The sequence below is a fragment of the Oncorhynchus clarkii genome, chromosome 31, assembly GCF_045791955.1.
Source record: "Oncorhynchus clarkii lewisi isolate Uvic-CL-2024 chromosome 31, UVic_Ocla_1.0, whole genome shotgun sequence".
NCBI lineage: Eukaryota > Metazoa > Chordata > Actinopteri > Salmoniformes > Salmonidae > Oncorhynchus > Oncorhynchus clarkii.
The window spans coordinates 37,585,072-37,608,478 of NC_092177.1; the positions used below are offsets into that span (position 1 = coordinate 37,585,072).

Here is a 23,407-nt window from a genome sequence, read left to right on the forward strand (position 1 = left end):
CAGGGAGAGATGATCTAGGATCAGCCTGAGTATGATGACTACACATCTCTGGGGATCTGGCTGGCTGTGGCATTGTCATGTCATACGTCTTAACTGCAATCAGGTGACTCTCCAACAATAGCCAGCCACTCTCTGTCCTCTCTCCCTTCTACAGGACAAGCTAGACCTGCTGTATTGGTATCGGGACGCTAGGTATTATACATGAAGGAAATCGATCACAGACCGGTTCAGCACTGCTGGTCCTAATGAATAGTAACAGAGACAAAGATAGCCGGTAATTGAAAAGGAGGTATTAAATCAAATAGGGGGGGGGGGGGGGGGGGTCTAAGACCTCCGATCATTTTGCACATTCACACGGCGCGTCCGCAGGGAACTCGCCGCTGACAAAATATGTGCCCATGGCGTATGGTTGCGGCAGCCTTGGCAAAACAAATCACTCGGTCGCTGTGCTTTTCGATATTTATCAGCAGCCACATGGGGAAAAAGGCAATTTCACAAATGGGCCCGGTTTGACTATAAATCTTAAAAAATGGCCCACAACACAGCAACATGTCATGCTCCCCGGGCATAACCTCTGCATGCTAACTGAACTGGGGAGTGTCCAAGCTGGCTAAAGCAAAGAGAAAGACGAGGTAAACTACTACCACTGTAAATAGAGTTACAAAGTATAGGCCTACATTCTGCATAGTTGCAGTATACTACATCATTGTCATTTTACATCCTGTATTTAAACTAGTGATTAAATGGCATCCATCAGGTATATCCTAAGGCGAAACAAATCATGCAGACATATACTACATGACCAAAAGTAAGTCAAATCAAATCAAATTTTATTTGTCACATACACATGGTTAGCAGATGTTAATGCGAGTGTAGCGAAATGCCTGTGCTTCTAGTTCCAACAATGCAGTAATAACCAACAAGTAATCTAACTAACAATTCCAAAACTACTGTCTTATACACAGTGTAAGGGGATAAAGAATATGTACATAAGGATATATGAATGAGTGATGGTACAGAGCAGCATAGGCAGGATACAGTAGATGGTATCGAGTACAGTATATACATGAGGTGAGTATGTAAACAAAGTGGCATAGTTAAAGTGGCTAGTGATACATGTATTACATAAGGATGCAGTCGATGATATAGAGTACAGTATATACGTATGCATATGAGATGAATAATGTAGGGTAAGTAACATTATATAAGGTAGCATTGTTTAAAGTGGCTAGTGATATATTTACATAATTTCCCATCAATTCCCATTATTAAAGTGGCTGGAGTTGAGTCAGTGTCAGTGTCAGTGTGTTGGCAGCAGCCACTCAATGTTAGTGGTGGCTGTTTAACAGTCTGATGGCCTTGAGATAGAAGCTGTTTTTCAGTCTCTCGGTCCCAGCTTTGATGCACCTGTACTGACCTCGCCTTCTGGATGATAGCGGGGTGAACAGGCAGTGGCTCGGGTGGTTGATGTCCTTGATGATCTTTATGGCCTTCCTGTAACATCGGGTGGTGTAGGTGTCCTGGAGGGCAGGTAGTTTGCCCCCGGTGATGCGTTGTGCAGACCTCACTACCCTCTGGAGAGCCTTACGGTTGTGGGCGGAGCAGTTTCCGTACCAGGTGGTGATACAGCCCGCCAGGATGCTCTCGATTGTGCATCTGTAGAAGTTTGTGAGTGCTTTTGGTGACAAAATTTCGAATTTCTTCAGCCTCCTGAGGTTGAAGAGGCGCTGCTGCGCCTTCTTCACGATGCTGTCTGTGTGAGTGGACCAATTCAGTTTGTCTGTGATGTGTATGCCGAGGAACTTAAAACTTGCTACCCTCTCCACTACTGTTCCATCGATGTGGATAGGGGGGTGTTCCCTCTGCTGTTTCCTGAAGTCCACAATCATCTCCTTAGTTTTGTTGACGTTGAGTGTGAGGTTATTTTCCTGACACCACACTCCGAGGGCCCTCACCTCCTCCCTGTAGGCCGTCTCGTCGTTGTTGGTAATCAAGCCTACCACTGTTGTGTCGTCCGCAAACTTGATGATTGAGTTGGAGGCGTGCGTGGCCACGCAGTCGTGGGTGAACAGGGAGTACAGGAGAGGGCTCAGAACGCACCCTTGTGGGGCCCCAGTGTTGAGGATCAGCGGGGTGGAGATGTTGTTGCCTACCCTCACCACCTGGGGGCGGCCCGTCAGGAAGTCCAGTACCCAGTTGCACAGGGCGGGGTCGAGACCCAGGGTCTCGAGCTTGATGACGAGCTTGGAGGGTACTATGGTGTTGAATGCCGAGCTGTAGTCGATTAACAGCATTCTCACATAGGTATTCCTCTTGTCCAGACGGGTTAGGGCAGTGTGCAGTGTGGTTGAGATTGCATCGTCTGTGGACCTATTTGGGCGGTAAGCAAATTGGAGTGGGTCTAGGGTGTCAGGTAGGGTGGAGGTGATATGGTCCTTGACTAGTCTCTCAAAGCACTTCATGATGACGGAAGTGAGTGCTACGGGGCGGTAGTCGTTTAGCTCAGTTACCTTAGCTTTCTTGGGAACAGGAACAATGGTGGCCCTCTTGAAGCATGTGGGAACAGCAGACTGGTATAGGGATTGATTAAATTGATAGCCTTGCGGAGGGAATAGCTGCACTGTTTGTATTCGGTCATGTTACCAGTCACCTTACCAGTCACCCTGATTAAAAGCAGTGGTTCGCGCTTTCAGTTTCACGCGAATGCTGCCAACAATCCACGGTTTCTGGTTAGGGAATGTTTTAATCGTTGCTATGGGAACGACATCTTCAACGCACGTTCTAATGAACTCGCACACCGAATCAGCGTATTTGTCATTATTGTTATCTGACGCAATACGAAACATGTCCCAGTCCACGTGATGGAAGCAGTCTTGGAGTGTGGAGTCAGCTTGGTCGGACCAGCGTTGGACAGACCTCAGCGTGGGAGCCTCTTGTTTTAGTTTCTGTCTGTAGGCAGGGATCAACAAAATGGAGTCGTGGTCAGATTTTCCGAAAGGAGGGCGGGGCAGGGCCTTATATGCGTCGCGGAAGTTAGAGTAACAATGATCCAAGGTTTTTCCACCCCTGGTTGCGCAATCGATATGCTGATAAAATTTTGGGAGTCTTGTTTTCAGATTAGCCTTGTTAAAATCCCCAGCAACAATGAATGCAGCCTCCGGATAAAAGGATTCCAGTTTGCAAAGAGTCAAATAAAGTTTGTTCAGAGCCATCGATGTGTCTGCTTGGGGGGGGATATATACGGCTGTGATTATAATCGAAGAGAATTCTCTTGGTAGATAATGCGGTCGATTGTGAGGAATTCTAAATCAGGTGAACAGAAGGATTTGAGTTCCTGTATGTTTCTTTCATCACACCATGTCTCGTTAGTCATAAGGCATACGCCCCGCCCCTCTTCTTACCAGAAAGATGTTTGTTTCTGTCGGCGCGATGCGTGGAGAAACCCGCTGGCTGCACCGCCCCCGATAGAGTCTCTCCAGTGAGCCATGTTTCCGTGAAGCAAAGAACGTTACAGTCTCTGATGTCCCTCTGGAATGCTACCCTTGCTCGGATTTCATCAACCTTGTTGTCAAGAGACTGGACATTGGCGAGAAGGATGCTAGGGAGTGGTGCACGATGTGCCCGTCTCCGGAGTCTGACCAGAAGACCGCCTCGTTTCCCTCTTTTGGGATCCACTCCGTTGTCCTAGGTGAAAGGCAGAACACAGGATCCGCGTCGCAAAAAAAAAATCTTGGTCGTACTGATGGTGAGTTGACACTGCTCTTATATTCAGTAGTTCTTCTCGACTGTATGTAATGAAACCTAAGATGACCTGGGGTACTAATGTAAGAAATAACACGTAAAAAAAACAAAACACTGCATAGTTTCCTAGGAACGCGAAGCGAGGCTGCCATCTCTGTCGGCGCCGGAAGTTCTGTGGACACCTGCTTGTTGGACATCTCATTCCAAAAACATGGGCATTAATATGGAGTTGGTCCACTCTTTGCTGCTATAACAGCCTCCACTCTTCTGGGAACACGTTTAACACTAGATGTTGGAACATTGGAAGCAAGTCCCCGCAGCATTCAGCCACAAGAGCATACGTGAGGTTGTAAAGAAAAGCAGAGGTAAAGACACACTTACATTCTCAAGCGGAGAAAGCTGCAATAGCAGCCATAGCTGAAGCCCAGGTTCTCTAAGCACCTGCCGATGAAGAAAACAGAGAGCCACAACATCTGATAGAAACCCAGATGGCACCTCTCAGCGCAACTCAATGCACCCGTGAGTATGTACACTGCCTCACAATTAGTGCAAATAAGTGCAAAAGTATTTCTGTAGATTTCTTGCGTTTTTGTGTGGCTTAATTTGTGTGAAAAGACACATTTTGATGCAACTTGATTTATAGGTGATTTATAGGTAATTTATGGGTGGGTGGGGGGGGGGGAATCTTCGGAATAATATAATAATATTTTTTTTGTCCCACATTTAATTATTTAATATACAGTTGAAGTCGGAAGTTTACATACACCTTAGCCAAATACATTTCAACTCAGTTTCACAATTCCTGACATGTAATCCTAGTAAAAATTAGGTGTTTTAGGTCAGATAGGATCACCACTTTATTTTAATGTGAAACGTCAGAAAAATAGTAGAGAGAATTATTTATTTCAGCTTTAATTTCTTTCACCATTCCCAGTGGGTCAGAAGTTTACATACACTCAATTAATATTTGGTAGAATTGCCTTTAAATTGTTTAACTTGGGTCAAGCGTTTCGAATGGCCTTCCACAAGCTTCCCACAATAAGTTGGGTGAATTTTAAACATTCCTCCTGACAGAGATGGTGTAACTGAGTCAGGTTTGTAGGCCTCCTTGCTCGCACATAATTTTTCAGTTCTGCCCACAAATGTTCTATAGAATTGAGGTCAGGGATTGTGATGGCGAGTCCAATACCTTGACTTTGTTGTCCTTAATTAAGCCGTTTTGCCACAACTTTGGAAGTGACTTGAGGTCATTGTCCATTTGGAAGACCCATTTGAGACCAAGCCTTAACTTCCTGACTGATGTCTAGAGATACTGCTTCAATATAACCACATCATTTTCCATCATCATGATGCCATCTATTTTGTGAAGTGCACCAGTCCCACCTGCACCCCCACAACATGATGCTGCCACCCCCGTTCTTCACTTGACTTTTGTATGAATATTTTTTTATAAAATATTTCTATCTAGTTGTCAGGTATTCATTATCTGTAACTGGTTTAATGTTTGTAGTTTGCATGTTTCAGTAATGATTAAATAGTTGAAAATCTCTGCTTGATTTTGCCTTTGGAATATTTGGCATTTTTATACATATTCTGTATTTCCACTGAAGAAAGAAATAATTACCACACTACTGTAAATAAATGGAACCTACCCATTATAAAACGGCAATCGCTCTTCGTAAACACACCGCCGTTCAAAAGTTTGGGGTTACTAAGAAATGTCCTTGTTTTTGAAAGAAAAGTACATTTTGTCAATTAAAATAACATCAAATTGATCAGAAATACAGTGTAGACATTGTTAATGTTGTAAATGACTTGTAGCTAGAAACGGCTGATTATGAATGGAATCTGTAGTGTTTTATGATCAGTGATTTACAGTAGCATGATCATCTGTTGTAGTTAATTTTATACAGTTGTTTTTTAGTTTTATGTTCATGATCAAATATTATTGGTTCAGACTGTATATAATAGGGATACAGAAGCCCATTATCAGCAACCATCACTCCTGTGTTCCAATGGCACGTTGTGTTAACTAATCCAACTTTATCATTTTAAAAGGCTAATTGATCATTAGAAAAACATTTGCAATTATGTTAGCACAGCTGAAAACTGTTGTGCCTGATTAAAGAAGCAATAAAACTGGCCTTCTTTAGACTAGTTGAGTATCTTGAGCATCAGCATTTGTGGGTTCGATTACAGGCTCAAAATGGCCAGAAACACAGACCTTTCTTCTGTAACTCATCAGTCTCTTCTGACGAGTTACAGAAACTGCCAAGAAACTGAAGAAACTGAAGATCTCGTACAATGCTGTGTCCTACTCCCTTCACAGAACAGCGCAAACTGGCTCTATCTTGAAAAAAAAGAGGTGTGGGAGGCCCCGGTGCACAACTGAGCAAGAGGACAATACATTAGTGTCTAGTTTGAGAAACAGACGCCTCAAGTCCTCAACTGGCAGCTTCATGAAATAGTATCGGCAAAAAAACAGTTTCAACGTCAACAGTGATGAGGCGACTCCGGGATGCTGGCCTTCTAGGCAGAGTTGCAAAGTAAAAGCCAAATCTCAGACTGGCCAATAAAAAAAAAGATTACGATGTGCAAAAGAACACAGACACTGGACAGAGGAAGATTGGAAATAAGTGTTATGGACCGACAAATCTAAGTTTGAGGTGTTTGGAACACAAAGAATAAACATTGGTGAGACGCAGAAAAAACAAAAAGATGCTGGATTAGTGCTTGACGCCACCAAGCATGGTGGAGGCAATGTGATGGTCTGGGGGTGCTTTGATGGTGGATTTGTACAAGGTAAAAGGGATCTTGAAGAAGGAAGGCTATCACTCCATTTTGCAATGCCATACCTTGTGGACGGTGCTTAAATTGGAGCCAATTTCCTCCTACAACAGGACAATGACCCAAAGCACAGCTCCAAACTACGCAATAACTATTTAGGGAAGAAGCAGTCAGCTGGTATTCAGCCAGTACAGTCACCGGATCTCTACCCTATTGAGCTGTTGTGGGAGCAGCTTGACCGTATGGTACATAAGTGCCCATCAAGTCAATCCAAATTGTGGGAGGTGCTTCAGGAAGCATGGGGTGAAATCTCTTCAGATTACCTCAACAAATTGACAACTTGAATGCCAAAGGTCTGCAAGGCTGTAATTGCTGCAAATGGAGGATTCTTTGACGAAAATAAAAAAGTTTGAAGAAGACAATTATTATTTCAATTAAAAATCATTATTTATAACGTAGTCAACGTCTTGACTATATTTCCTAGTCATTTTGCAACTAATTTCATGTATGTTTTCATGGAAAACAAGGACATTTCTAAGTGACCCCAAACTTTTGAAAGGTAGTGTAAATGATGAGAAATGCTCAGTCTGAAGCAGTTATATCAGCTTAAAAAAGAGTTAATTTACAACCTATGGGTTATAAGATGTTATGAATGGTGTTATAGGAGAGTCTGAAATTAATTAAATACCCTAAGCTATGTTCAATGTCAGCAGCAATTTCTAATGAGAAATGCTTAGTCTGAAGCCATTCGGCTATGGGTTTCACAGCCCTATAATAATGATACAAGTCATACCACCTTAAAAGGGTTTATTTACAACCTCTGGAATATAACATGTTGGGTAAAGTGGTATAGGAGAGTCTGACATACTTGAGTTCAGTCTTTGCCAATGAGAACAAACAGGGGCCTAGCTTCGTCCTTCATGACTGGGAAAATCCTCGATTCTAGGCCGTAGAAAATCCTCATCTCATTAGATCAAAACAGAATGGATCAATAGTAATTAATGTTGCTCGTTTACATCCTAAAAAAGGATAGTGTGTTATCCAGAAAAATCAACTTACATCATTTGTCTACTCATATGATGTGGATCATTGTCAGGGTATTCGATATAAGCTTCATTAACAAAAGAACACCATGGTTGTAATGACAAACAGGTCGTTTGTAAATGTGTAAAATGTGTTTGTTTTGGGTCCACACTAGTAAGTTAACTTTTGTAAATTATACAGAGGGTTTTCTTCTGAATAACTGGTCAGGTAATAGCACTTTCCATTCAGCTTCAGGAAACGTTGATGTAAGGCTTGATCACACCTCGAGACTAATTATATACGTTATCCCATTGTTGCGTATCCATTGTTCACTAGACACACGAAATCTGCTGAAATACTTTTTGTACGAATTGAGTGTGAGATTGTGTTGACACTGCTCAATGGCCTCGTGACACAAAGCCATTGAGACCGCCGCAGGTCAAGTTAGCAGTGGTCAACATTGATACAGTCAGACGCTACAATACAGAAACAGACCTCCGATGTGAAAAGTCAAGCAGGGACCTGTCAGTCCTACAGGAAACCATCATAACACCGACATAATCTCTCCACTTCAGAACACGATTACACACTATAGAGGAGAGATTATCAATGTAGGAGAACAACCACATAACAAAGTAGGAGAACAACCACATAACAAAAGAGGGTCCAACCAAGCCCACCTGCCGTCTCGCCAGCCACAGAGAGGATTCACCCAGACAGTACTCAGCCAATACTTCAGGAGCTAAAGATGTAACCAAGTACCTGATACGTTGTGAAAATGGTGAGTTCTGGCCTTCTGAGGTTTGACGACCATCCAGAAAACTATTGGGCCTAGAAACCATCCTTCCTTAGCAGCACCCAGGACTTAAATCTGACAACCAGAGAAGAGCTGGACCTACTCTCCAAATGGCTGAGTCATCTGAGCAGGCCAAGAGAATAAAATAGGTGCATGTACACAACGCAACAGCAGGGCACACACTTGTATGGCAGAGAATTGAAGACTTCCCACCTTTTTCCTTCTTTGCCAAGTTCATCCTAAACCAAGCAAAGCCACACAATGTTCCAAGCTTTGCCTTCTTGAACACGAGGCTATAGCTCTTCAAAGACTGAGAAACAACCTACGAAGCACAACAAAACACAGAACGCCAGTGTCCATAAGGACGACAGAAGTCTCATCTGAGTCTGAAGCCAACCAGACTCTCAGGGAAGAAAGTTGAGGACCCAGGCAGTGTTGTTGCACAACAATCATCCGATGAGAAAATGCTGCAGTTTCAGGAGCAAGATACAAGATAAAGCTTAAGTCTAGTCTCAAGGACAACCACATGACTTCAACCAGTCATCTCGCAAAAGATGGTGGGAAAGGGGTGCTGTGCAAAGAATGTGACAGTGATAGACATCCATCCACGCTGCATCCGGGGCCAGCTTCATGGAGAACAGAAAACTCCGCTACCAAGGAAAATCATGGCGGAAAGCAAGAGGAGAGTGCAACACTTGCAGTAACCTCAAAGTGCACTGAGATCTGTGGAGATGCATTCAGCTCTAGGTCATGCTCCAAGATATGCTAAGACAAAGTGTATCCCGCAGGCCGCAGAGAAAGGCGTTCAGAACGTACGCCGTCTGAGACAAACAAAGTAACAAGTCTTTAGCAAGAACCAAGTTCTTCGACCTCTTTGCTGTCCGAGGCAATTCCGCTCCATACACTCTGAAGACACGTTCAGCAGTTGTGGAGATATCTGGGAGGAGCACCCCCTCACCTGAAGTTGCACGTCATCACCCTCATCTGAAGCCAGTCACAGACAAGATTCCAGTACTCTTCCCAGACCCAAGCAGGAGGAGGATTGCTGTAAGAGATCTACTGATAATGCACAAAATCAGAGATGAGTAAAATGGGCCGCACAATGCACACTACGCGCAATGTCTAGACCTAGGCTGGGTCATCATCGGGGAGTTACGCATGTCTGGACGGAGCTCACAAGCTAACGAAAGTGAGCTTTCACAAAACCAACGTGCTACACAATGGACGCACAACATTCCTTAGCACTTGCGCTAACAGCATCCAGATCAAGGCGAGACTGATTAACACAACACTGCGCCAAGGGACCACAGAGCTGGTTGGAGACCGCCACTACCAAAGCGATTGGAGGCCAGCTTGGCTCACACAGGATTGAACGATTCTCCAACTGGAAGACGCTCACCCAAGCAACAGCAAAGCTCATACACCTGGCCAAATCCTTCTCTAGGGCTAATAACAGTGACAAGTGCAACAGCAACCATCTTGCACCAGCCAAAACCACCATCAGATGCATACATGTCTTCCAAGAAAACTAAATCAGGCAACTCACAACAAACATCACCAAGAAAGAAAAAAAAAGAAAAAAAGTGGTCATCTGAACTCCATCATTGATGAAGACGGGTTGATGGGAATGATAGGCTGCACATCAGCAGTTGATATGACGTGGGAAGAGAAACACCCCCTCATCATCCCCAAGAACCACCACATCGCCAATCTGTTGGTAAGATATTACAATGAGCAAGTTGCACACCAGGGCGTAGTCCAGTCATCTGGATTGTGGAACACTGGAAGTAAAACATTGGTATCCAGTGTGGTCTATAAGTGTGTAACCTGCAGGAAACTCAGAGGAAAACTGGAACGCCAAAAGATGCAGACAGACTTACCTCAGCTTCACCATTCACTCATGTTGGACTGGATATCTTCGGACCCTGGAACTTCACCTCTCACCGGACCAGAGGAAGTAGCGCAGAGAGTAAACGCTAGGCTATTATGTTCTCCTGCATGAGTACAAGAGCGATACACATCAAGTTGATTGAGTCTGTCTACCACCAGCTTCAACAACGCTTTGAGAAGATTCTTCTCTATCCGAGGACCTGCGAAGCAACTCCACTCAGGTCTCTGAGTACTTACAGTCAAGATCAAGGATGCACAGGGACCTTCTATCCTCCTCATGGGTCGCATATGGGAGGAGCTTGGGAGAGGACGTTGGGAGTCACTCATCTCATTTTGGATCATTTTTCATGCTCTAGGAACACACAGTTCTCACCACACTAATGGCTGAAGTCATAGCCATCATGAAGGCTCAATCCTTAGTTCCAGTGTCTACAGATCTGGAGATGCCAGCAGTCCTGACACCTGCAATGCTGCTGACACAGAAGAATAAAACAGCAGCACCCCCAGGCGACTTCGACCTCAACGATCTCTACAGCAAGCAATGGAAACAAGTTCACAGTCTCAAAGGCACATTTTGGAGATGGAGACTAGAATACCTGGTGACACTCCAGTCACACAGAAAAAGGCAAGTTGGCAAATCTAACCGGCAAGTTGGAGATGTCATCTTACTGAAGGACACTCAGGTCCACAGAAACGAATGGCCTGTTGGACTCATCGTCAACACTGTACACAGCAGTGACACAAGTTTGAAAGGTTGAAGTCAAAGCCATGAAACAGGGCACCCTTAAGGTGTACTTCAGACCTGTCTCCAAAATCGTCCTACTCCGTCTGCGTAGAGGTGGATCAAAGAGCGACATCACTGATGTATACAGAGAAGAGAGTCGGCCCGAGAATTGAACCCTGCGGCACCTCCATAGAGACTGCCAGAGGCCCGGACAACAAGCCCTCCGATTTGACACACTGAACTCTATCAGAGAAGTAGTTGTTGAACCAGACAAGGCAATCATTTGAGAAACCAAGGCTATTGAGTCTGCTGATGAGGATGTGCTGATTGACAGAGTCGAAAGCCTTGGCCAGGTCAATGAATACAGCTGCACAGTATTGTTTCTTATCAATGGTGGTTAAGATATCGTTTAGGATGTTGATCGTGGCTGAGGTGCACCCATGACCACCTCTGAAACCAGATTGCATAGCGAAGAAGGTGCGTGGGATTCGAAATGGTCGTTGTTGACTTGGCTTTCGAAGACCTTAGAAAAGCAGGGTAGGTTAGATATAGGTCTGTAGAAGTTTGTGTCAAGAGTGTCCCCCCCTTTGAAGAGGGGGATGACCGCAGCTGCTTTCCAATCTTTGGGAATCTCAGGTGACATGAAAGAGAGGTTGAACAGGCTATTAATAGGGGTTGCAATAATTTCTGCAGATAATTTTAGAAAGAAAGGGTCCAGATTGTCTTGCCCGGCTGATATGTAGGGGTCCAGATTTTGCAGCTCTTTCAGAACATCAGCTGACTGGATTTGGGAGAAGGAGAAATGCGGAAGGCTTGGGCGAGTTGCTGTGGGGGTACAGTGCAGTTGACCGTGGTAGGGGCAGCCAGGTGGAAAGCATGGCCAGCTGTAGAAAAATGCTTATTGAAATTCTCAACTATAGTGGACTTATCGGTGGTGACAGAGTTCCCTATCCTCAGTGCAGTGGGCAGCTGGGAGAAGGTGTTCTTATTCTCCATGGACTTTACAGTGTATTTAAACTAAGTGAGAACTGTTCTGATAGACATATAGTTATCTATACATAGTATTACAGTGCTCTATTGCGCTACTCTGTCATCTAGTGGCAAACGTGGGTACCGAAGCTTTAAATCAACCAACTTCGTGTTCAGAGCTCATTCCAACGGAAACATACAGATAAGCTTCATCTTCCTTACCTACTAGGCCTTTGATAAAGATAAGTCTTTGAGTAGGCACCTTTGGTTTTTGAGTTATTAGTACATGCTTTTGTTCATTCAAGCTGTGCTTTCTAGAAGATTAACATTTTTAAAAGTGTATTCTAGGCTTTAGGGATGCAATGATGCTAAGCTAAAGTGTGCTAACTAATCGCCATAGGAGAATACATTAGGTGTTAGCATGTTAGCTATCTTTTTGACATGCAACTTAGCTTCCTTTACTTTATATTGTTGTGTATCTGGCTAATGTGAGTGCCTAGGTATCTCTATGTTACAAGATGATACAGTTGTAATTATTTTTTAATATGTGTATTGCTGTTTTAGTAATTTTGTGGCACTTTTCCAGTCAGGTAAATTGTCATCCTTTCTGCAATGTCATGTTGACTAGCTAGACCTATTGTATTGTTAGCTCGTGATGGTTCATGCAGGAGTCTATTCTTTGTGTACGCATTTATGTATTAATGTGTACAAATCATTTTCTAATAATATTTTCTTTATTCTGTACTTTACAGTTTTGAAAAAATCATCTCACTAAACATAAAAAAAGGGTACTCCTGCCTCCTGCCGGTCTTTATTGGGAGTTATAAGCGGTCTGCCAAGCTTTATACTTAAACATATTGTGAGGGCAGAACAATCGTTTCACAATAACAGCACTTACATTTACCCGAGACAGCTCAAGCAGGGCAGAGATTTGACGAACTGACTTGCTGGAAAGGTGGTGGAAGTCAATGAGCTCTTCAATAAGGCCATTCTACTGCCAATGTTTGTCTATGGAGATTGCATGGCTGCGTGCTCTATTTTATACACCTGTCAGCAACGGGTGTGGCCGAAATAGCCAAAACCACTCATTTGAAGGGGTGTCCACATCCTTTTCTATATATAGTGTAGCTATGTTGTCTATATGTTGCATTTGTAAAATAAATCTTAGTTGTACTCACAATATGTTATATGCACATTTCATATGTGTTTTTGCTTATGATCTTACTTGCATATTCCATCCTCTGGGTCTTCCAGGCCAAACCTCTCGTCGAAGGATAACTGGATTCTCATGTTGTCATTGGAGGCCACTAGTCTCCAGACCAACACGATACTCCTGGGGTAGGTGAGTGGGAAGTCCGGACTATGGATCACTCCCTCTCCTGTGACGGGGATGATCTTCTCATGCTGGGAATCTTGGACTCCTTGGAAAGATATTTGGGAAATGTTACTTTTATATTATATTTACATTGGTAGAAGAGTTGTTTGAGATAAGATGAAAGATTGTGTAAAGATGAATAGGGATGGTGAACTTCATCCCTGCTGGCATTGTAATTGTGGTTTATTAAAGATGTTGGCCATTTCAGGACATGGTAGAAACCTACTGATGCACAAGGCTAAGAAAAAAAAATAACTTTTTGGATGGCGATGTATTGGAATAATGAAATGCCATACTTATAACAATAAACCTTGTATCCATTTTTGGAAAATGCAAATGGGGTGGAAGCCTCACAACCTCCAATATAATACAATGTAAACACAGAAAAAAGTAATGACGATACAGAAGTAAGTAAAAATATCTCTGAGGAAAGAGGAAGAATGCACAGACTGTTCTGCCAGGCTAAATATGCAAACACCGAACTGATAAAGAATCATTTATTCGACAGAGGCTATGAGTTACCAGCTAAATTGCATCCTCATTAAATATTGATCGTCAGAGCCTCTGATAATATTTTTTAAAGTAATACAGTGGAGAAATAAAAGTATAACTTAATAAATGGTTATGAGACCTCTGTGTTGAAATGTGGACAGGGTTTTATGTTCTGCCAACGCAGCACCGTTTCAGAGAGTTGCTGTGGATCAATGCAATAATCCTCAAAGGAATCACCACACACACTAAGTTTTTACTCACAAGAAGTTGGTTTCTGCTGGTAAGAGTGCAAGTATGAAACATGTAAGGTCTGCTTGCAATGTCATTCTCACTATAGTCTCTGTCTGACAAATAATCTACTTTTGTTAATCGAAGAAAGAAAACACCTGTTAAAACATTGAATGGTCAGAGGGGCAAAACACTAAAGCAGGGTCACTTATTTGAGTGGGCCAAAATAATTGTTCCAGTTTGCCATTCGGCACAGTAAAGCATCAGTCCACTGCCCCTGCCTAAACACTGAACATCACAATATCTATTAAGCTTAATTTATTTTGTGAAATAAATAAATTGCCTGCACACTACCGTTTGACAAAAGATCAAGTGTTGCCTCAAGAAGCACGTGTCCTTCCCTATAGGGGCAAAGTATTTGAGTGACTTTTACAACTACAGCAGAGAAAAAAACCCATCTCAAAGCTTCCCCAAAACCTTTCTGACACTATCATTTGCACAAATCTCTCACCGCTGTCAGCGGTTCCTTTAAAAAAAAATTACAGCTACAATACACTATGATTCAGCATCTTGTCTCTATAAACTCCTGGAAGGACTTAGCGAGCTACCCACAACGGGCCGGTTTCCCCCCGGGACCTGCAGCCAAGGGGTCTTAAATCACAACCTTCACGCTGCCCCTCTACACTCCCTCTCTCCATCAGGGCCTGTCACCTCAAGGAGAATACACTGTCAATAATTTGTCTGTTTTCCAGCCTACCGGCCCAAAATTCACTGCCTGCCTCCCACCTGACCACCCACCACGACAATAATAGCGAGCTGAACCAATCTCATAAGAAACAGTGTCGTTATGATGTCACATATAGATGTATCAGGGAGATTGGCTTTAAAACAGGCAGCTTTGAGGAATAAGAGGAAAGTAAGCTTTTCCAGATGAACAATTGGATTTTAATTGCACAGGATAGCATTTCCATTCTCTAATCAAGAGTCAGGCAAAGGGAGACTGTGCAGAACCATCTCACAAATCTTGCCATGTTAGCATGATTTAACAAGGAAGGGTAGACTATACATCTATAACACAGTGGTTTCTGCCAGTGTTGGTCAGATGACCCCAGATCACTATTACAGGTCGCAATAGCAGGGAGTTTTCCCCGAGCGCTGACTGCGTTGTCTGGACAACATTGCTGACCAAGGGAGTCGTCGACAACAGAAAGACATTGTGCGTAAGTGTCTGATCCAAGATCCAACTCGATTTGATCCACTGTGACACAAGTTGTACATCTGGCACGAAATGCAGTGCTTGTCGACCACAAATATGAGATAAATAATTGGGATGACACAGCTTGGTGAGATAACACATCAGACACCGTCAAAAGATTTTGATGTTTCCATTTAGGGTTGGTGGCACGCCAGCTAGGAAAGGGAGAGAATTACGTAAGACACAAATTATAAGGAACGGTCGCATGTCAAGACTTCTCAATGAAGCCGGTTCTTTCACAGAAGTAAAAAAAAAAACTTGGCTTCTAACACCAACCACAGCGAGGAAAAAGAAAAGCCACCTTGTTTGGGTAGGCAAGCTGTTGCAGCAAAATGATTCTTTCACTCTCCCGGAGATAGAAAACTGACATTTTGTGCAATATCATTCCAGACAAAAGAGCCTATTACCCTTCAAGCAGTATTTCATGGCTGTACACCTCAGATACACCTCTTCCAGAAGACAAAACACCTTATGTTCTCAGTCAGAGATAAACAGATCATCCTTGTTGCTTCAGCCAACTTTTATTTGATGTCTTTGATGTCTTTGATGTCAAGAAAAAAAAAGGTTTTATAGCTAATTTCATCTGGAGGTGCAAGTAACGGCATCATTGGACCCATTTGATTGACTACTCGCTTGCTAGTCATTGGTTGGCTGGACCACTAACAGCTATACAACCAGCCAGCCGATAGGCTCTTTAATCCTGTTAATGCTTTCCATCACAATGGCATGTCTTGAATTACCTTCGTATTACAGTGCGGGAAACAGAGGGTCATTAAGTACATAATGATTGTGAAAATACGACCTCAGATATACAGTACAAGCGGCACATTAAGAATAGTAGGATACACATGGTTTTAATGTAGGTGGAGAACAACCAACCTCCTTTAAAAACATACTCGTTGCAATTAAAAATAGACACATGCATTTGGGAACCATTCCCAAACATAATTCCTTGGGGAAAATCAGCTAAATGCTGAATGGAATGTCTTTTTATTAAATGACAATCTGGCCTTACTATCAGTGAGAGAGGGAAGGAGAGAAAAGGTTATGCCCTGATTAAAAGGTTTTTAGACACGTGGGAAGAAAAAGTGATATCCTACTCGGTCCACAAAATCAAAAGGGATATTATGTTGCATGTTGAACTTCTTAAATCGACAGTCTGATATATCATAGAAATCAAGTTCTATTTGCAGGTGCAAATGTCATCGGATGCGTTTGCCGGTAGCCCACTGATGGTACAGTCACAGTGTGGTTTACTGTAATAAATGGGGAAAATACATACATCTTCTGTCATGTCTGTGTTAAAACAGGAATTAGAACTATTCCCTTGAACAATACTTTTTTTTTTTTAAGAGAAAAAAAACCTACAATACAGTATGAGGCCACATACCATCTTTATATTACACACCCACTTTCAACCTCCACTGTTTTAGTGGCTCACACACACACACACACAGTCCTCTAGGTCTGTCCATTTCTGCGTGAAACCCAGACTTCCAAATGACCTCTCTCCCCAGGTTAAACAATGTCACATAATAGGCCCAATCCCAGGAGTGAATTACCTCAAACATGACTTTTCCTTGACCCACTTTCTGCGAGGAAAGTGTAATCACGATTATGGGAGTAAGTGAGTTTGAATAAATAGGACAAATACATGAATATACATACACACAGTTGAAGTCGGAAGTTTACTTACAAGCCAAATACATTTAAACTCAGTTTTTCACAATTCCAGACATTTAATCCTAGTCAAAATTATATTTCTTAGGTCAGTTAGGATCACCACTTTATATTAAGAATGTGAAATGTCAAAATAGTAGTAGAAAAAATGATTTATTTCAGCTTTTATTTCTTTCATCACATTCCCAGTGGGTCAGAGGTTTACATTCACTCGATTAGTATGTGGTAGCACTGCCTTTAACATTGTTTAACTTGGGTCAAAACGTTCTGGGTAGCCTTCCACAAACTTCCCACAATAATCTGGGTGAATTTTGGCCCATTCCGCCCGACAGAGCTGGTGTAACGGAGTCAGGTTTGTAGGCCTCCTTGCTCGCACACGCTTTTTCAGGCTGCTCAGCAAAGTAGAAGCCACTGCTCCAAAACCGCCATAAAAAAGCCAGACTACGATTTAGAACTGCACATTGGGAGAAATATCATACTTTTTGGAGAAATGTCCTCTGGTCTGACGAAACAAAAATAGAACTGTTTGGCCATAATGACCATCGTTATGTTTGGAGGAAAAGGAGGAGGTTTGCAAGCCGAACACCACAATCCCAACCGTGAAGCAAGGGGATGGCAGCATCATGTTGTGGGAATGCTTTGCTGCAGTAGGGACTGGTGCACTTCACAAAATAGATGGCATCATGAGAATGGAAAATGATGTGGATATATTGAAGCAACATCTCAAGACATCAGTCAGGAAGTTAAAGCTTGGTCGCAAATGGGTCTTCCAAATGGACAATGACCCCAAGCATACTTGCAAAGTTGTGGCAAAAGGGCTTAAGGACAACAAAGTCAAGGTATTGGAGTGGCCATCACAATGCCCTGACCTCAAGCCTATAGAACATTTGTGGGCAGAACTGAAAAAGCGTGTGCGAGCAAGGAGGCCTACAAACCTGACTCTGTTACACCAGCTCTGTCAAGGGGAATGGGCCAAAAGTCACCCAATTTATTGTGGGACGCTTGTGGAAGGCTACCCAAAATGTTTGACCCAAGTTAAACAATTTAAAGGCAGTACTACCAAATACTAAATTGAGTGAATATAAACTTCTGACCCACTGGGAATGTGATGAAAGATATAAAAGCTGAAATAGGTCATTCTCTATACTATTATTCTGACATTTCACATTATTAAAATAAAGTGGTGAGCCTAACTGACCTAAAACAGGGGATTTGGACTATGATTAAATGTCAGGAATTGTGAAAAACTGAGTTTAAATGTATTTGGCTACGGTGTATGTAAACTTCCGACTTCAACTGTATACACACACACACACAGTGCTACCATTGTACTTTGTTGACACATTACTTGGTAAACCATTTGGGCCTATGCTAACACTATTTAAACATTAAACTTTTCGATTGCCAAAACAGAGGACAGTGAGTAAGTGCTCACATGAACGCACACACTGAGGGACATGAAGGGACACCCACACTAATGTACAATTACCTACAGTCACAGTCCACAACACTTAAGTAGGTAGTTGCACTCTGCATTCACATGCACAATCACACTCAAGAGCATGCACACACACCCACCCACCCACCCAATGTAAAAAGGCACCCACTGGACTTGGTGTATGTGTCCTATCACAATGGAAAGTGAGATTTGAAGAAGAAAAAAACTTTCATTATTATATCATGAATGTCACATTCTAGAAAGCCTGTAGCAATGAGCTTTTCTAACAGACATGTTGTAATATTTGTCAGACATAACTTTCGCTCCCCTAATAGACCAGCACTATTCATGTCAGACCACAACACACTTCAACTCTGACAAAATGGTAAGCATTCCGCTCAGAGTTTAAGGCAAGGTTCTCACAGAGGTTACATGAACAATTCTCCATTTCAGTTGGCAATGGTCAAAGGTTAATTGTATCCAATTGCTATGGATTGAATTAACATGAGGTTACGCTTGTTAAGTGGACACGTAACAGTATTTTCACACGGAACAGCAATAATCAGACAACACCGTGACACCTGCGCCCTCGACTGTCTTGCCTCGGTTTCCCGACGTCTAGCCGAAAGCGGTCGTGACAGCAATTTCCCTTCCTATGAAACGACACGAGAACCATTAGGGTACTAAATTAAAATTGTTTTTAATTTGAGCCGAGTTACCTGCTAATCAAAAGTCACTATGAATCCCTAATTTTTTTATTTTTTATTTTACCTTTATTTAACCAGGCAAGTCAGTTAAGAACAAATTCTTATTTTCAATGACGGCCTGGGAACAGTGGGTTAACTGCCTGTTCAGGGGTAGAACGACAGATTTGTACCTTGTCAGCTCGGGGGTTTGAACTCGCAACCTTCGGGTTCCTAGTCCAACGCTCTAACCACTAGGCTACCCTGCCGCCCCTAAGCGACAGGGTCCAAGCCGCTTTGCACAGGTGATGAAACAATACCCAACAATTAATTCTCGTTTTTCCCCCCCGCTGCTTTCGGGCCAAAGCAATGGCTCACACATCTGTTGCTTAAAAATTCCAGGGCCAGCTTTGGGCTATTTATCGCTTTCAGGTTTACAGTTGGTCAGACAAAAATACACCATGGGATTTTTCATACCACATTTTTTTTTTACAAAAATAAAATAAAAGTTAGCCTAATCTGACTGGCAAAATGCTTCTGTATAAGACTAAACATAAAGCGTGACACTTGAATTGCAGAGGTCACTGTTGCTACTGTGGCGGCTGCTGAGGCAGGGATGACAGAGCACAGAAGCCTGGCTGAGTCATGGCACTGTATACGCCTAGACACTGTGCGTTCCTAGGCCTATACTGTACATACCGGTTTGTAGTCCAAGTGTGTGTTTGTAGTAATTGAGTGCATTTGTGTTGGTTTAAGTCCACAAAAGGCATCCTCATTCTACTAACTGCATCTTCTAAAAACTTTTGACAAACCTTCAACTCGCAACATTTTATCTCCTGACAACATATGAAAACCACTATGGCTAGTGTCAAATACTAAATCAAAAGGTAAAAAATCATTGAGATTTGATTGACAGCATGACACAACCCTTTGACACCATGTGGCCAAGGCTTATCTCTGTTCCTTACTGACAGACATACCAGAGCAGACAAATACCGGAGACGTCCTAAGACTATCGACTTTTCGCCTCATGAAGACAGTAGACTCACAGGTCGGTAAATCTTCAACAGTGATAAGTAACTTCAGCTGTAGATGAACCTGTAGGTTTCACAAAAAAAATGTACAGTTTGTTTTGACATTTGAATTCCTTTACTTGGATAGATGGAAAGAGGGAGGGAGGAGGAAGAGAGAGAGAGAGAAAGCAAAGGCCTTTAAGAGAATAAGAAGCTAAATGTAAATAGCGGGATTTGAATGTTAATGGTCTGTCTGGAAGATCCATCACTCGGCAGAAGACCCGCAAGCCAGGACGCAGCTGGGTTTTTTTTTTTCTTTCAAAAAGTCCTTTGGTCCAGTCACAAGAGATTCACAATTAGAAGCCTTACGGCTCTATAGTACAGTAAAGCACCCTAGTCCAGTGTTCCCCAACCCTGGTCCTTGAGTACCCCCAACAGCACGCAGCTTCATTGTAGCCCTTGACAAACAACTCGTTCAACTCATTAAGGGCTTGACAAGTTGAATCGGGTGTGCTTGCCCAGGGTTTCCATAAAAAGGTGTACTGTTGGGGGTACTCGAGGACCAGGGTTGGGGAAACACTGGCCTCGTCCAGTAAAGTAAGCATCCTGGCCACGTGAGGGGGATGTACTTCCCCTTAGGCCCTCTGTGTCAAAACATGGGACCCCAGGAGTGGCCATCTGTTAGCAGGTCCTGCTGAATCATGGCAAGACATCTGCGGGCGCTATCGACTCAAATTTGATAAACAAGTGTAGATTAACAGTGAAATGTTTACTTATGGGCCCTTCCCAACAATGTAGAGAAAAAAAAGACATAGAAAAATAATAACAAGTAATAAATACATAATGAGTAACGATAACTTGGCTATACACATGGGGTACCAGTACCAAGTCGATGTGCAGGGGTACGAGGTAATTGAGGTAGATATGTACATATATGTATGGATAAAGTGACTGTTACGGATACAGTTATCCTGTGTGTGTATCCTGTGTGTTTCTTTTCTCTCCGTCTCCCCTCACAGGTGAAAATCATCACTCCCCAATCAGTCAACAATCAACCCATCAATCAGAAGACACACCTCCTCCTGTTTCCTACCCTATCACAGTTCCTTCCCCATGGTTTAAAAACCCCATCATTTGTTTGTTCAAGAGCACAATCTTTTTGTAATGCCATGTTGGTAGATCTCTGCTCTTGATAGATTTCAGTAGCACAATCTCTTTGTAATGCCATGTTGGTAGATCTCTATTCTTTATAGATTTCAGTAGCACAATCTCTTTGAAATGCCATGTATGTAGATCTCTCTCTTTGCGTATTAACCTCTCTTTTGTTTGAGCACCTCCATATCACTTTGTCATCTCCTGTGAGTATTGTTTTTGCTTATGGTGTTTGCTGGTGGGAAAAGGGGAAACCAAGACAAGTCGCCCATGGGCATACACTACCCGTAGGTAAACTTTGTTAAAAACACTAGTTAGAACTGGGTGGACCACCCACTGTATTTTTGGTTAGTTAGTTAGCTGTTGTTGAAATAGGCTAGTCTAGCTTAGGGGTGTTTTTGCATATTTGTTTCTTTCCTTGGGTCCAGCTCAGCCCCTTTTCCTGCTCCCCCCCCCATTACCGTGTGTTTTACAATAAACCCCGAGTTTGACGGTATTATTTCAGTTGTCCTGGTTATTACGTTCACACTTTTACTTTGTCACAATTATAATTTACATGAGTTATGTTACGCGTCTCATTACCATCCCCCCTAGACTGTCGGGCCAAAAAGGGATTCGTAACATAAGTGGGGGCTCATCCGGGATTTGTCTTTACTGACACCCATGCCGCTCATGTAGATTGTTGTAGTGGTATAGTTCAGTGTTGAACGTCATAGCTGAAGTAGCATTAGTGTTTGCTATTTTCGTTGGCTCTTGTGAAGTAGTGTAAGATGGCTACTTTTGATTTGAAGTCCTTTTTGGATAATCCTTCGTGGGAGGTTTTTGATAAATGTCGTAGAGTTGATTTAATGACCTTGGCTGACCATTACTCAATATCGATTCCGCAGAGTGTAGTTAAGGCGGAGGTTAAACAGCTAGTGTTAAATGTATTGTTGGAAGAGCAGGTGCTTGTGTTACCGCTGCCTGAGCATACTACCACTGTAGGGGATGTTGCTGCTCCTGTAAGCCCATTGGTGTCTGATAATGAGGGCGAGGCTAAAACACCAGCCACATTGTCCCATTTTGATCCACTCTCCCCACTGTCAAACGGTGATGCCAGAAGGGATGTCCGTTTAGCACAGTTCCAACTAGAGGTGGACGAGAGAGCCCAAATTAGGCGAGAGACTCTCAAGTTGGAGATGTGTAAAATTGAGGCAGAAAGAGAACAACTGCAGATGACGTTTAAAATGCGCCAGATGGAACTGGAGGCAGAGACAGCGAGGCTAGCCTTCGTTCCTACTGTGCCTGTTTGTGAGCCGTCCTCACCTGCTGTGTCCTCAAACACGTTTGACATTAGTAGGCAGATAGCCTTAGTACCTTTGTTCAGAGAGTCGGAGGTTGACTCCTATTTTTGTGTATTTGAGCGTATAGCCGTAGCCTTGAAGTGGCCTGAAGAGGTATGGTGCCTATTACTTCAGTGTAAATTAACTGGTAAAGCCCAAGAGGTTTTGTCAGCGCTACCTCTGGAGGACAGTTTGAATTATGAAGTGGTCAAAGCTACTGTTCTTCGTGCCTATGAGCTTGTGCCTGAGGCATACCGACAGAGATTTAGGTCTCATAGAAAGTCTTCTAGTAAGACTTATGTGGAATTTGCTAGAGACAAGGGAAATCTGTTTGATAAATGGCATGCTGCTAGTAAGGTAACTGATTTCAACTCTCTCCGGGAGTTAATCTTGTTGGAAGAGTTTAAAAATTGCTTACCCGAACGCATTGTAGTTTACCTAAACGAACAGAAAGTATCCTCCCTGGCAGAAGCGTCTGTGTTGGCAGACGAGTTTGTGTTGACGCACAAGAGTGTGTTTTCGGCTCAAACTGAGAGGGGGGGGGGGGGGGGGGGGTAGAAGCCCTTCAGGGTCCTGTTGGTTCCAGACTTGGTGCATCGGTACCACTTGCCATGTAGACCGTTTTCTCTGCTAACACGACTTAGGTGACTGGAGTCAGACTATTTCTAGGGCCTTCCTCTGACAGAGTGATATAGAGGTCTTGGATGGCAGGGAGCTTTGCCCCAGTGATGTACTGGGACATATGCACTAAACTCTGTAGCGCCTTGTGGTCTGATGCTAAGCAGTTGCCATACCAAGTGGTGATGCAGCCAGTAAAGATGCTCTCAATGGTGCAGCTC

General features: G+C 43.0%; 1 protein-coding gene across 1 annotated transcript in view; it reads right to left on the reverse strand.

Annotated features, from left to right (window-relative positions):
- The window catches only part of LOC139390722 (platelet-derived growth factor C-like), an 82,931-nt gene that overhangs the window by 33,417 nt on the left and 26,107 nt on the right, over positions 1-23,407 (reverse strand). The window contains exon 2 of the mRNA XM_071138041.1: positions 13,156-13,351. Within this exon, the coding sequence (XP_070994142.1) occupies positions 13,156-13,351 (196 nt within the window). The remainder of the gene's footprint in view (positions 1-13,155; positions 13,352-23,407) is intronic.